This window comes from Antechinus flavipes, chromosome 4 (assembly GCF_016432865.1).
Source record: "Antechinus flavipes isolate AdamAnt ecotype Samford, QLD, Australia chromosome 4, AdamAnt_v2, whole genome shotgun sequence".
Lineage (NCBI taxonomy): Eukaryota > Metazoa > Chordata > Mammalia > Dasyuromorphia > Dasyuridae > Antechinus > Antechinus flavipes.
In genome coordinates, this window is record NC_067401.1 from 387200398 (window position 1) to 387215533 (window position 15136).

Genomic DNA, 15136 nt, shown 5'->3' on the forward strand with positions numbered 1-15136 from the left:
AAATGCTTGATTTGTATAGCTATTTTATATAATCTATATATCTGGGATCACATAAACACTTCTCAGATCATGAGTGTAAAAATTTAAGAAGCCTTGTTATAGTACAAGGAGAGAAGTATATACTAGAATAGATTGGCCAATCATTTGTCATAAAATTAATTTCACAATCTTATTTTTTTCAAACTCTCTCCCTTTCCCCAGCCATTGATTAGTTTCACCTCTCTTTAATTATTCCCCATACTTCTATAGCATCTCTTAGCCCTGAAGACAATTCCTAACATTCCCTTAACCATAGAAAAATCAGGAGTCCATAAAGTTGGTATGAAAACAGCAGAAGGAATGCCTATTTGGAGAGAGGCATTTGCCAGGAACAGTTATATCTTCTTGGAATTCATAGCATCCTAGACTCACTTTTTGGGGTCCTCCATCTCTCATACAATTTTCCCCTTATCTGCAAACTTATAATGGGATACAGATGGTTTTAGGGATGGGGTCCTGTCTTCTGTTTTAAAACTCCTCTTCGAAGTGGCCTTTACCACCCCTTTTCTTTCACTGTCATCATCAGTAAAGTTCCCTGAAGACCCCAACCTCCTTTCCAAATTTCCTTTATCCCTCTATTGCCCTTTTTCTGTACCTTTTCCACACCAACAGACGGATTATCATTTTTTCTTAGTACAATCAACACACAGAACTTCAGATTGAAAGAACAGACCAAGAAGAAAGTTTGGTTTCTTTCTATAACTAGAGAGCCAAAAACACTAACATGGATGGGAAAGGTGCAGCTTCGAAGGACAGCTGTATCACATGTTGCAAATTCCTAGCTGTTGGCTCATAAGGTCACAGATCAAGAAATGAAAGAAATTTCAGAAGTTATCTAGACTAAGCCCTTCATTTTACAAATGAGAAAACAGAATAGGGAGATGAATTTACTTGGCTAAGGTTTACAGCACCAGAGCAGAGCGAGGACTTGAAGTCAAGGTCTCTGACTCCAAATCCTAAATTCTTTTCTACCTTTTCATGAGAATACAGGTCGTTGAGTTGTACTCTGGAGTTCTTGCCCCACTAAAGTTGTTATTCATTTTCTGGTGCCATGACGTTGAGTGGTCACTTACCTTGACTCCCAGATCAGGAAAATGAAACCCAGATCCTGCATTAAAATGAGAAAATATTTTTTTCACAACACTACTTTGTCTTTCCCCACCCTGTGATGTGGAATTGACCGTTGGATGGGACAATAGGCTTGCTGGGCAGAGGCCCAATTTGAGCAAACATTCTTCCAACTGTTGAGCCAATATGCCTTCCCCAACCCAGGAGAGTTTGATAGAGAGGGAGGGAGGGTACCATGATAGGAAGCATCCCTATATTCTATAGTGGGAAGAGCACAGGGTTTGGGGTCTTTGACTTTGCTTCTTGATATGCGAAGTTGTTTGGTAAATCATTTCATGAAGGTATTAGATTAGAAGAGTGGTTCTTAACTTTTTGTGTTATGGATCCCTGGGGCAATTTGATGAAACCTATGGACTGCTTCTCACAATAATCTATTTTAAGTGAAATAAAATCCATAGGATTACAAAGTGGTTTCACTTATACAAAATTACTTTCCTAAAATATTACTTCATAGACCAGAGGTTAACAGCTCCTAGAGATTATCTCTAAGATTCCTAAATTTTATGAACAGTTAAAAGATTCCTAAGTGTAGGAGAAACTCTTAAAAAATCTAGGGAAAGAAAAATCCTTTGATAAAAGTTAGAAAAACAAACTATTGAGTAAATGCTGATCCTAGCTAGCAAGAAGCTGTGATATATTGCCCTGGATAATACCTCATTTTCCAAGATTTCTCCATTTAATAAAGTGCCCGCCCCCCATCAGGAGAAAATTTGATTTTATAATGGCAATTTTATGGAAAAACAAATTCATATTACAATTGTTCCCCTAATAACCCAAGTGTAGAAATGCAGGTGTCAATGAAAGTCAAACTCATGGTTCTAACATGCCATATTCTGGCATTCTTAGGGTTTTGAAATGTTATTATCTCATGGTTCAAGTACCAAATTTGAAGTAAAAAAGAACTTGGGTCTTCCTCTAGAAAAATCTCGATTTTTTTGGATTTGACTTTGTTCATCTGGAAAATGAGTGTCTCATAGCTCAAGTGATGAGTTGGGACCAGGACTTGTTTCTTGACTTCCGATCCAATATTCTCCATGAGTTCCTGGACAAATTTTCTCCAATTATTTGAAATTAACCAATAGACAGGTTAATCCAGGATACTGCATACTCAGTTCCCTCAGCCCTATATTACCAACGACCTACTAGAGGCTGATTTTCAAATTGACCCAAACTGAAATTATTTCCTGACTTCTACCAATCTTTGAGCACAGTGGAGGGGATAAGAGTAGAGTAGGGAGTCACGAAGACCCAGGTTCAAATCTCCATGTTCTAATTCCCTCATAAAGAAACTCCCTCACTGAATATGCATCACAAAATAGTACTTTCATATTTTTTGTTGTTTGCTTGTTTTTTTCTCATTTTTTTCCCTTTTTGATCTGATTTTTCTTGTGCAGCATGATAAAAGTGTAAACATTTAGAAGAATTGCACGTTTAAGACATATTGGATTACTTGCTGTCTAGGGGAGGGGATGGGGAAGAGAAAAATTGTCACACAAGGTTTTACAAGGATGAATGTTGAAAACGGCATATATTTTGAAAATAAAATAAAAACAAAAACCTCCTACCAGTACAATCTCCAAGAGTTGTCTAAAAAGGTGACAGACACCAGTGTCAGATACAGGGTTTGGATCCATCTCCCCAGCTTGGAGGCCAGTCCTAGTAAAATGGTTAATAGTCATAGAAGCATTCTCCCAGGATTGTGAGAATCAAATGAAATGTCAGGTTCTTTTTTAAGAGACAAGGACAAGTTTGAGCTAGAAGAGGAAAATAGATTTAGGGATTTCTAGAAGGGAAGGCAGAAATTATGGTGTTCAGATTCCTCATTGTACAAATGGTGCTGAGGTCCAGACAATGAGCTCCCCAAGGTTAAGTAGGTACTAAGGAGCAACTTGAACCCAGGTCTCCTGACTTCCAATCTACTGTTCTTGGACATGCATCGATCATAGGACCCAGACCTGACATTCATGGCCAGATAGCTTTTCCATCCCTTGTTCCTTTTGCTCCACAGAGCCATGTGCCTAGCACCTGATAGCCTTTTAAGGTTTATGGATCTGAATTAAATATTGAAGGCAATTCTGTTAAAGATTACTCATTTCAGAGTGGAAACAAACTAGTGTCTACTATCTCCCCATTAGATCTGTTTTCCTCCCACCCAGCTATGTGGAATTTCTGACTCAACCCATTTCCCCCCAAGTCTCACACTTTCTTTGATCAGACTTTTCCTTCCTCCCTTGGTATGCTGCTTATCAATTCCCCCCACCCCAACCACCATTATCCCCCCATTATCACCATTCCCTTGATCCTATTGAATGACAAAAACACAAGCTCCCCAATAGACACATAGGCAAAGCCACAGGTTAAAAACAAAACCCCCCAGAAGATGCTTTATTAAAACTTTTTGATCCATTCTGGAGACAAGAGGAGTGACCAGGCAGGAGTTCTGGGGCCCAGTTTCATCTCCCCAGCCCCTGCTGCAGATATTTTGAAAAGTGAATCCATCCTGATCCAGGGGAAGGCCACAAGTAGCTTTAATAGCTGAAGTCTCTGCGGAGTGTTTGAGGGGAGGGACATCATTGAAAAAATAGACTTCTATATACATATTATATTTATACCACATAAATTAGCGAGTGTTCTGACCCACGACCCGCGGAGTCCACGCTTAGGAAAATGGCAAGACTGGAGACGAGGTGCTGGCAGGTCTTCTCTGTCTATGGCTTTCTTCACAGGCCATCCATTATCCCCCAACTACCGCCAGTCCAGGGTTCCTGGTCCTTAGTCCAGAATCCCAGCACCACGACTACCTTCCATTCAGAGGGGTAGTCATTCCAAGAGGAAAAAGTGGAGGGAGGGGCCGAGGTGTCCATGTCCCATGACGGCCAAAGTTCAGTTTCTCTCCACTGGGGCACACCCACTGGCTTCCAGCGCCAACGCGGGCACCCACCCTCCCTGAAGGGGCTTGGAGGGCCAGGGTCCAGGAATGTCTGAACAAGTTTCTGGTCCAGGGGCAAGCTCATTGCTCCATGGCTCTTTTGCTCAGTTTCTCAGTTTCGGCTCAAGACGACCTCAACCTCCTCCTCCTTCCAGCCACTCGAGTTCTTGCCAAATTTATAGACTAGTCTTCGGCCGTCGACCCGCTCCAAGATCTCCCGTTTGTAGTAATATCTGTCAGGGAATGGAGACAAAAAAATGAAGCAAGACCCTAAGAGTTTCCCTGGAGCTGCTGCTCCTCCTGTGTGAGGGGGTGACTTTGGGCAAGTCCTTTTAACTCCCCCCAGGTCTCATTCGTATCTTCTATAAAATGAGACTGGACTAGATGATATCTGGCGTCCCTTCCAGCTTACAGAGCTACTAATTAGACCTGGAGGCTTCTGAGGTCATCTAATCTAACCTCTTCATTTTATAGATAAGTAAGCTATGACCAGGAGAACTACGTAGTTTTCCCAGCGTCACACAGTAGTTAAGATTTATATCCAGGTCCTTTCATTTCCAAATCCAGTATTCTTTCCATGACAGTATGCTCTCTAATCAGAACCACTGGAGCGGTTTTCCTCTAGTCCGTGTCCCCTCCATTTGAGATTCACTTCAGCTTTATATTATATATAATCCCCTCGCAACATACACCTTCAATTTCCCCTAGGCTCTTCCCTTCCAACCATCCTCTCTACAATTCTACAGTTTAACTCTTCTCCCACCTTCCCCCCAGTGTCCTCCTCATCTCTGACCATAACCTTTCCCTGCTTCAGGAAGCCTTCCTGAGCTAACTTAACACAGCTTTGGTCAAGGTCATCCATCCCTTTTTCTGCTTACGACCAGTTCTGTCCCTGTTTCTCTTGGTCTCAAAGCTGTGTCATACAGCAATCTGGTTTAGGGACTAGGGGCAAGGGGAAGATTACTGAGTTATAATATGATAGAAATAAGAAATCTCAATTCAATTTCCCCCAACTCTTTTAACAGGACACCGAGAACCCAGAATCTAGGCAGCTGTACTCAGTGATAGAAATGGGTCTAAGAACCCAGAGCCTCCTGACTTCCTTTATCCAATAATCTGTTCACTTCTAAGGGCTGCCCTATAGTCTGACTAAGAACACCTGAACATTGAGAACTGGGAGCTTGGAAAAGGGACTGGACTTGGCAGTGAGAAGCTCTAGGTTGAAATCTTAACTCTAATATCTATTAGTTGTGACCTTGTACAAGTTATTTGTAAGTCACTCAGAAGGTTATCTTTCTGAGCCTCTATTTCTCCAGCTGTAAAATCATGAAGTTGGCCACAAACTTAGATCCCTTCTGTCTCTCAATATTCTATGTTTTTATGAATTAGAAGGGGTTTCAAGTCTTTTTTTGATATTTTCATTCCCGCCCCCCCCCAGTTACATTTAAAACAAATTTTTTCTGATGTTTTTAAAATTTTGAGTCCCAGATTCCCTCAGTTATTCCCCTATCCCCATTAAGAAAGCACAGTTAGGGGCAGCTAGGTGGTGCAGTGAATAGAGCACCAACCCTGAAGTCAAAAAGATCTGGTTTTGGAAACCTGACACTTCCTAGGTGTGTGACCCTGAGCAAGTCACAACCCCAATTGTCTCAGTAAAAAATAAAATAAAATAAAATAAAAAAACAGCACATGTAAAGTTAAGCAAAACATTTTAAGAAAACATAGATCTGTACCCTCAAAAAAAAAAAAAAACCTCAAGAAAAATAAAGTAAAAATGGAAAAAAAAGCATGTTTCATTCAATTCATACAATCAACTCTTTATCTGGGTGTGGATAAGATTAAGTCATCTCTATCATCCTAAGAGCTCATAACCATATGATTCCCCTGCCAGCCCCCAACAATCACACTGGGAACTTCCTGGCCCTGCCCCCAAAGCTGGCAACTTCTAAACAGCTCACCTCATGGCCCGGCTGAGTTTCTCATAAGTCATGCTGTTATTTTTCTTCTTCTGACCCCACAGCTGGGCCACAGCCTCGGATCGGAGGAACTTAAAGACACCCTCGTGCCTGTTCTCCCACTTCATGAGGCCTTCATTGAGCTCTGGGTGGATGAGGATGTCCCTTATAAACTCCCATAGGTGTGTCCCTCTTGGAGCTGTGAACAAAGAACCAGTCAGTTAAGGAGCCAAGCAGGGCCATCCTTCTCTGTCCCAAGCCTATCAATCTCAGTGAAAGGATGAAAAGCCCCAGTTTGCTCTTGATCTGACTCAGTGAGAGCCTTGCCCGAACCTCAGTTTTCCCAAAGGCCAGTGGAGAAACAGATGCTTCCTCTCCCTTCTTCTAAGTTCAGCTCTGTAGCCAGCATTAAGACCCAGCACTGCCTGGGACCCCAAATACCTCATCTGCCTGGCACTCAATTCCTTGACAGCTTCAGACTAACTCCTCCCAGTCTATTCCCCAACAGCCTAATCCCTTATCTAATTTTTTCCTTATTTCATTCTAATTATTGTGCTTCTGGTTTTTACAATTTTTGTATATTCCCATTTGTTTTATTGCTTTTAAAAATGAGGTCAGTGTTTATTTTCCTTACTTTGCTCCCCAGGTGTCCATTCTAGGCTCTGCCCTCTGGAAGGCCTCCAAAGACTTTTTGAAAGACTGAGATACTGACCCAAGGAACACTGGCACAAGTCATTACTAGTTCTTCTGACTGTCTTGGACTTCCTTTGTATTTCCTTTACACATATTTATTCTGTTAAGTTATCTTGAGGTCAAGATTTGTTTCATTTCTCATCTATCCTCCGGTGCAACAGCTCTTAATAAATTGCTTATTGATTAACTGGATGGATAAAAGCAATAGCTAAAACTTTCACCAATCTTCTATTTGAGAACTGAAACCTACAACTCCTGACTTTTAACGAGCCCCACTAAAAATTCTTTAAGTTTCTTGACCTTTGTCATTAATTCCCCTCAAGGTTCAAAGAAGATCACAGTAAAAAAACAAAACAAAAACTTGTAACTATAGGTCCCAATTGTGATTACTAGGGCTAGTCACTCTCAGAGAAATATTATTCTTCATCTTACAATTGAAAGAAAAAACTGAAACTCCCAAGGGAAACAAATAGTCCCTGGTGATAATTATCTAATTGGCAGAAATTTAAACTCAGTCCCAATTCAACTTTCTTCTTTCAAATATAGCCTGGAGCTTTCCCCTCCCCCTGCCCTAGGTGCTCCATGGTTCCAAATTCAATGATCCAAGGATGATTGTCCCTATGTTCATCCCAGCAGAACAAGCTTAAGTAGTGCTCAGCACAAAGAAACACGGGGCTGAGTCAGAGGAACGAGTTCTAACTCTGGCTGCTAACCCTTCAAAGGCCTTTACATGACTGCCCTTATGCCTCAGTTTCCTCGTGTTTATAATAAAAGGGGTGGACTAGAGAAGCACGAAGAGAAAGAAGGTTCCTTCCATCTGGCTCTAACATTCTGTGATTCTGATTCCTGGTTCTGCCACAGAACAGCTGTGTGACCTTGGGAAAATCACTTTCCCAAGCCATTTGATTTTTTCCCAAGTGATTTAAAACTCGGTTAAAACTGTATGAAAAAAGTCCCAACTTCACCCAGGCTAGGTCTCCTTAACTGTGATTTCAGATGAGACTTAGCCATGGGTCTACCGAAGCTAAAGATGAGATCATAAAGCTGAGAAAGGTCTCCGCAGTGCAAGGGACAGTTTATCACCTGCTACTCTAACCAGAAGCAGCCTGCTTTGTCAGGCCCCCCGAGGCAGCCAACCATAAGAAATGCGATCATTCTTACCATGTTTGCTTTTTTTGCTCTCCAGGCACTCTCGGGTCTCCTTGCTCAGTTTCCGGGGTCTTCCTCGTTTCCTCTTCCCATATTTTAGGTCTCCTTTCTTATAGTCAGAGAAGTCATCTTAGGAAAGGGGGAAGGAAGAAAAAAAAATGTAACATTGAAAGTCCAAACTACTTTCCAGCTTCTCTGGAAATGTATCTGAATGTCTAAGAATTAAATCTGTCATTACTTTCTCCCAGCCCAATATTTTCCTCCTTCCCACCTTCACTTGCCAGGAACTGAAGCAGGTTCAAGCCTCCTTAAGTCCATGGACTACTCTGTCCATTCCTGTTGTTTTCTCATACACTCAGGGTTTCAGGGGGGAGCTTCCCTTCCCGAGGCCTCAATCCAACCACATAGCCTCCTTGGGGCATTTCAAGTACCTATCCTTTCCTTCTCACTCTTCAATCTCCAGAACCTCCACCAGTCCATACCCATGCCAGCCCAGCCAGGGTCTTGATAAAGCTGGACCTTTCTGGGTTATCTCCAAATAGCTGAATCCTACCACTCCCCTTTCAAATAGATGAGGAACTGCCCCCTTTCCACACTGGGAGAACCACCTCCACACGCTCTTCCCTTACTTACCACTGGGGAAAAACAACTTGCTGTCCGTGGGATCTAAATCCATGTCACTTGCCCCAGAGTCTGAGTGGGGACTTTGAGAGGTTCCAGTACCTAGGGATCAGGGAAGGAAGGGAGGTGACCAAGATAGCTAACAAACAACCCCTTGGCTACCTTCATCCAGGACTTATGAGTCCTTTTAACCCAAGTTTGGCGGAGTTGTGTTTCTCCTTAGCCATTATGAGATCTAGCAAGGTTTCATTTCTGGTCTATACTCAGGGCAATAACTCTTTAATAATTGCTTATTGATTAACTGGTTGGATATAAGCAAGATAACTAAAACAACTCCCGCCAATCTCCTCTTTCACCATAATCCAGTGCTATCTTGAAACTTGAAACATACAAATGCTGACTTTTAAATGAGCCTTAATTGAGAATTCTAGCCCTGGTTTCTCTCCCTTAAAAGGTCATTTGGAGTATAGAAGGGCTGAAGGCTTGGGAATTTCAGGGTTCTTACCTGAAGTGGAGACATCTGAGCAGCCCGGAGAAGGAGCCCCCGCCCCATAGCTTCCTGGGTAATAGGGACTGGCCAACCTTGAGTCATCCAGCAAATCTTGGTTTAAGGGGCTGCCATGATCTGGGGGAGAGGATAGCAGATAGCAGAGATTAGTCGGGTTAGGTCAGGAACTGGGTGGGGCTATCTCAGACAATAAAACGTATTCATGCAGGTCCAAGACAAAACGTTTGTACTTTTACAAGTAAGGGAGAAGTAGAGGCTGGATTCTTTCAGGACTTTTGGTAGGTCCTAGATTTTGAGTCCCAAAGGTCCCCAGAGATCACCTTATCTCAATTCCTTTCCCCCCTCCCACCATTTCCCATTGATGGTTTGCTTCTAAAAGAGAATCTGTCATGGAGATTTGGAAGTCAATCCACTCCAGGTTGGTTAAAGGTCCTGGGGCTTAGTCAAGATGGTGGATGTAAAGGTAAAGATAGGAGGACTCTTACCAAAGGTGGTGTCCCCAATGATGTCCGGGGTAGTGAGTCCATCTTTCTCCAGGAGTTCAATGATCCAGCTTAGCTCATCAGATGAGCCAGATGCTAGAGGAAAAAAAAAAAAAAAAAAAAAAGAAGGGAATTGGAGTGGAGGGAGAGAAGACATGGGAAGAGGGAGGGCATTTAGATAGTTCCCCAGCTTTCTCTTTTTTCTAGGGTTCTGGTTGGGAGATTCTAGGTTTGTTCCCACTTAAAGGTCCACCTTCCCTAAATTTATCCCTAGGACATGACTTAAATACCAACCTCAGCCCCTATTGAAACACACTAGTGTGCCACGACCTGGTACCTCCAGACCAATCTTCCTTGACGTTTTGATGAAACCAAACCCCCAGCACCCCAGCTTGCCTTCCGAGTTGACCATCAGAGAAAGGCTGGGCCCCAACCCTGGAATACATGGGGGGTACTCACATAGGTCCTGCAGCTGGGTATAGAGCTCATCCCCCAGGGATCCAAAGACCTGGCCCAGCTCTTCCCGGGTACAGCAGCACAAGATGGCACCATCCATGTTGCACCGGGAAAAGTCAATGGCGCTAGCATCGTATTTATTCTTCTCCACCTGATAGCTGATCCAGTCTAGGACCTGGGTCTTCGACCACAACTGGGGCAGCATCCCTGCCCAACTGGCTTTGTCTAACAAAGGAAGAGGGTACTAGGTTAACAGGGTGGGGGAAATAGATGCCCAGAATCTCACCTCTGCCTCTCCATTCACACTTTATACCCACAGATCTTTGCCACTGCCCTGTGGCATTCCCCCCATGCCCATCCTCATCCCTCCAGCACTCACTCTTAAGTTATTCTCACTTATTCCTCTGCCCTACATTCTCTCTTGTACTCTCTTCGGGGTGATGAAGGCATCTAAAGTCTCCCTTCTCCTTTGCCTTTCTGACACCCCAAGCTCTTCAGATACTGCATTTCCCCAGGTTCCCCAAGCACCCACCTGTGCCCTCTAGGGGCATCTGGGGATTGCTCAGGGTCAGCACCAAGTCATCGCCACCCAAGGTGGCTGATGGGGCAGGAGCTGGGTCTTCTGCATGGTACATGGCGTTGATATAGTTGGTGAAAATGTTACTCATATCACAGGATGCAGCCATGAGGTTCCCTCTCTGCGGTTAAAGTCGAGAAAAAGATGAAAAACTGGGTCAGAGAACAAGACCAAGGTTCCTGAGTTGGAGTATTAGACATTTTGTACCCTCAAAACTCCAGAGATTTGGACTAAAGTAGCAATATCGGGCGTAAGAAAACCCCGATATCCCATTCCCATCTTCCTCAAGAACTCCCCACAGGAGCTACCCACAGGAGCTAAAGTTTTCAATCTGGAAGGAGTTCAATTCTCCCAACCGCTCAGGATGTAGATGGGAGTTCTCAGATACAAATTAAGTCACTTGTTCAAGGTCATTCATCTAGTTACAGAACAGGGATATCAGTCAGGATCTGTTCTCTCTCCACTTCAGGTGGTTGGGGAGTGTCTGCCAAATCTTTGGGACTCTGATCAAAAAGTCTCAATTCGGTCTTGAGAATAAGGCAGATTCAAGATCGGAAAGAATTAGCTGGTGTGGGTAGGCAGAATTTAAATGGTCCAGGTCAAAAAAAAAAAATCCTCTCTAAGTTGGGAAAGGAAAAGTCATTTCTTTAAAGCTTATTTTTTTTCCTGTCCCCTTTTCGGGAGAATTGATGTTCCGGAGGCAGACTGGGATGGGGAGCCCCCTCCCCCCAGTCTTCTTGAGTTTTGGAATTCGGACACCGGACAGGCCAGTAAAGGGGGCCTGAAAATGCCTCCATGGGAACCTCATGTTCCGCTCCCCAAGTCCCACCCGAGTCTTTGGGGCTCCCTATGCTGCTGAGACACGCAAGGTTCCTGCGGGGTGAGTGGGGAACCTACCGGAGTATGAAGCCAGGACACGGAGAGCGCAGCGAAGCCAGCAACAGGTTAGTAAGTAATCCAGGTAGCAAATTAACTCCAGCAGGTAAGGGAGCGCAGTAACTACCTATCTACCTCTGGCTGCCCTTCTCCCTCCACCTACATAAAGCCTAAGGCTGACTCCTCCCCGGACAGGAGCGTTTTATAGGCAGCTCCCTGCTGTAACCTGAGCGGGTTAGCCTTGAGGCGGGCAGCCTCATTGGACCAAGGGGATTTCCTGGCCTCGGGACCCAGGCTCCCTGCCCTCGATGATTTGCATATTATACCCAGGCTGGCGGGAGGGAGGGTGCTGGGAAATCAGGCTGGGCTGGTTTAATGATTGACAGCGTCTGTCATCTCTCACCCTCTGGGGTGGACGAAAATTGGCAGGAGACAGGGTGGACACCCCTGGTGGTACCACCCTCGGACTCAGGAAATTCCCCAGGGGGCCTGGAGAAAGAAATAATGGGGTGGGTTGCGAGACTCCTGGCTGTAACTCTGGGGTGCCTGGGGTCAGAGTTGCTGGGGGGGGCTGGTGCTGTGGACATACACCCCACCGCCCTTATGCCACTGAGGAGTGCTTTGAGTGCTTGGAGATCTAAAATGGGAGAGGGGAGGCTGAGAAAGCTGAAAAGACTGAGTCAACAATCTGATTCCTCATCCCTGGACAGACTCTACTAGAATTCTGGAGGGACCTAGTGCTGGTCAAGAGACCAGATGTCCATCTTTTTGTCTGGTGCAGAGCTCTCTCTGCTCAGCCAAAAATAGAGCTAACTCGGAGGGCTTTGGGCTTTGGCTCAGTGCCCACCCCTTAACTTGGCTCTGGAAGCCCGAAGGCTCTTCTTTTGAAATCCTGGGCTGGCCACTTACTATGTGCCCAGGGGCAAAGCACTTAAACCTTCGGGAGCCACAGGTTTCTTATCTGCAAAATGGGCGTATCTCCGGGCTTATAGGGAGTCACAAATCTGGCAATGAATATTTTTAAGGAATTTATGTTTTTGTTAACAATACACAACGCTTGGTACGATGCCGGAGGTTATTATCACTTCCCCCTCCCCCTCCCCAGCCTCAGCCTCCGCCCCACAATCCAAAAAGTCTGGAAGCAACCTAGATCCCGATTGCCTTGCGTTTCTCCCCCTCCCTTCTACTCAGCAGTTCTCCCCCGATTCCATCCCTTCTTCGATGGCCCAAGGATTCCATGATGCTTGCCTGCTGCCCCCTGGTGGTCAAAGCTCCTCGGGGCTGCAACCTTGCAGCTGGGATGGAACTGCAAGGCAGGGAAATGCCCCTTTCTCACGGTGGGCAAACCCAGTCTTCTCGCCGGGATCTAGAGGAGACACGTACTGGGAAGGTGGAAACTTGAGGAGAAAGGAAATAGGAAATAGTAAGGGGGGAGGGGGGACTCCATCCCAATAATTAGTACTTTTTCAAGTAGGACACGCTATTTTTTTTCAAACGAAATTTAAAATTGTCAATTAACAAGCATTTATTTTCCCTTCCTCCCCTAAACAAAAAGAGGGGGAAAAAATCAACTTTCGGTTCCCAAGAGCCCCCGGGGGTGCGAGGAGGCTGGGGCCCAATCCGGAACCTAAGGGCTCAGAAGCTCCCCAGCGGGGGCCACCGGGAGAGAAGGAGTTAACGCCCCAAGTCCCATTGGGCCAGGAGTGGCGGGAGCAGCCTGGGGCTCCGGTCACAGGATTTTCCCCAGCCCTTCGGGGGCCTCCCCCAGCAGCCCGAAGCAGGCACACCCTCATCCTACCACCCAGCCAGGAATGTGGGAGAACCTGCTCTGGGCCCCGGGGCCTGGCTCACGTGTCCTTTGCCCCGAGGAGAGCCCTCCTGGCCCCTTCGGAAAGGGAGAAGGACTGGGAGAGTCCCGGACACACGGAGCCAAAACTGGAAGCGGCCTCAGAAACCGGGTCCAATTTTAAACATAGACGACTTGGAATACAAGGTTTTGCAAGAGTGACTGTTGAAAATTATCTTTGCGTGTGTTTGGGGGGAGGTCTTGTATTTTGTTTTCTTTCCCAGTTTTCCCCCCTTTTTGATCTGATTTTTCTAGTGCAGCACGATAATTATATATATATATATATACATGTACATATGTTGGATTTTACAGATCCTTTTAACACGTTTAACATATATTGGATTACTTGCCATTTAGGAGAGGGGGTGGAGGAAGGGAGGGAAAAATTTGGAACACAAGTTTTTGCAAGGGTCGGTGTTGAAAAATTATTCATGCATTTATTTTAAAAATAAAAAGCTGTAATAAAAATAATAAAATAAAAATTTGCATCAATATAAAGAAAAAAGCTATTCTTTTTTTAAAAAAGAAAATAAACACAGATGAGGAACTCCCCCTATCCCCTCCTAGTTCATAAGCATGGGTCATAAGTAGCAGATGAGTGATTCGAATCCAACTCCAATCTGAAGCCCAATATTCTTTTTTTTTTTATTAAAGCTTTTTATTTTTAAGATATATACATGAATAATTTTCAACATTCAGCCTTACAAAACTTTGTGTTCTAATTTTTTCCCCTCCTTTTCCCCTACCCCTCCCCTACACCCTAGAAGGCAAATATCCATATGTTAAACATGTGCAATTCTTCTATACATAATTCCATGATTATCATGATGCACAAGAAAAATTAGATCAAAAAGGGAAAAATAAGAAATAAATAAAAAACAAACAAATAACAACAAAAAGAATGAAAATACTATGTTGTGGTCCTCAATCAGTTTCCACTCTCCTCTCCCTAGGTGCAGATTTAAGCCCAGTGTTCTTTTCACTCTGCCACTCCCTGCTGCCAGAGAGGCTGGCTGGGACTGAGGGGGAGGGATTGAGAGGAGCGTTGATGAGGGAGTGGGAGGTAAAAGGAGAGAAGAGTAGGGCTTGAATTTGAAGGCAGTTTTGTGGAAGGGAGGAATTACTGAAAATAGAAATAATGATAATTAACACTAAACACTTAAAAGTTTCCAGAATGCTTCATATATATATAAATGCTTCATATATATTAAACATAAAAATATATATCATTATATGTATCTCATATACTTCATATGTATGCATACATCACATATATACAAATACTTCGTGTATTCATTATATACATCATTTGGCCTTCACAATAATCCTGAGAAGTAGGTATTATTATTATCCCCTTTTTACAATAGACATTTAGGTCTTCATGAATCCAAGTCTGACACTGTATCACCTAGGGGCTCTAAAGAGTATGACAGATAAAATGTAACAGTGGAGCTTTCTCCTGCTTTCCAGCTCATCCCTCCATCTCCATCTAGAGAATGGTACATTATGCTCCTTCAGTAGTCCAGCTTGTCCCTAAGAGACAGGGTACCAGGGAAAAGAGAGAAATTGAAGTACATTGTTGGATGAAGGGGGGATGGTGTAAGGAGGAGGAGGGTGTAGGGAATTAATTGACAGAGGAAGGTCCTGGATAAAGGGGGAGAAAACGGAATCAAGAGTACACAGCTTAGCCTTGGGGACTATCTTCTCTTGGGGAAGACCTGAGGAAAGGAGGAGAGAAAAATAGAGAAGGGGGTGGGAGGGGAGGAAAAAGAGGCAGAAAAAGAGGTGGAAAAATGTGCAAGAAAAGACAACAGACAGAGGGAAAGAGAGGAAAAAATAAAATAAAAAGAGGAAAGAGGGAAAAAGGAGAAAGAGAC

General features: G+C 44.1%; 1 protein-coding gene across 1 annotated transcript; it reads right to left on the bottom strand.

Moving 5' to 3' along the window:
• Positions 1-3524: 3524 nt before the first annotated feature.
• Positions 3525-11592, bottom strand: ELF3 (E74 like ETS transcription factor 3). Its single transcript, XM_051998655.1, has 9 exons — positions 11435-11592; positions 10493-10658; positions 9964-10185; positions 9508-9600; positions 9020-9139; positions 8527-8616; positions 7906-8022; positions 6055-6250; positions 3525-4329 (listed from the first exon to the last, which is right to left on the bottom strand). Exons 2-9 carry the CDS (start codon positions 10644-10646, stop codon positions 4209-4211), a joined length of 1113 nt encoding a protein of 370 aa, XP_051854615.1. The 5' UTR covers positions 10647-10658; positions 11435-11592; the 3' UTR covers positions 3525-4208.
• Between the last annotated feature and the right edge of the window lie 3544 nt (positions 11593-15136).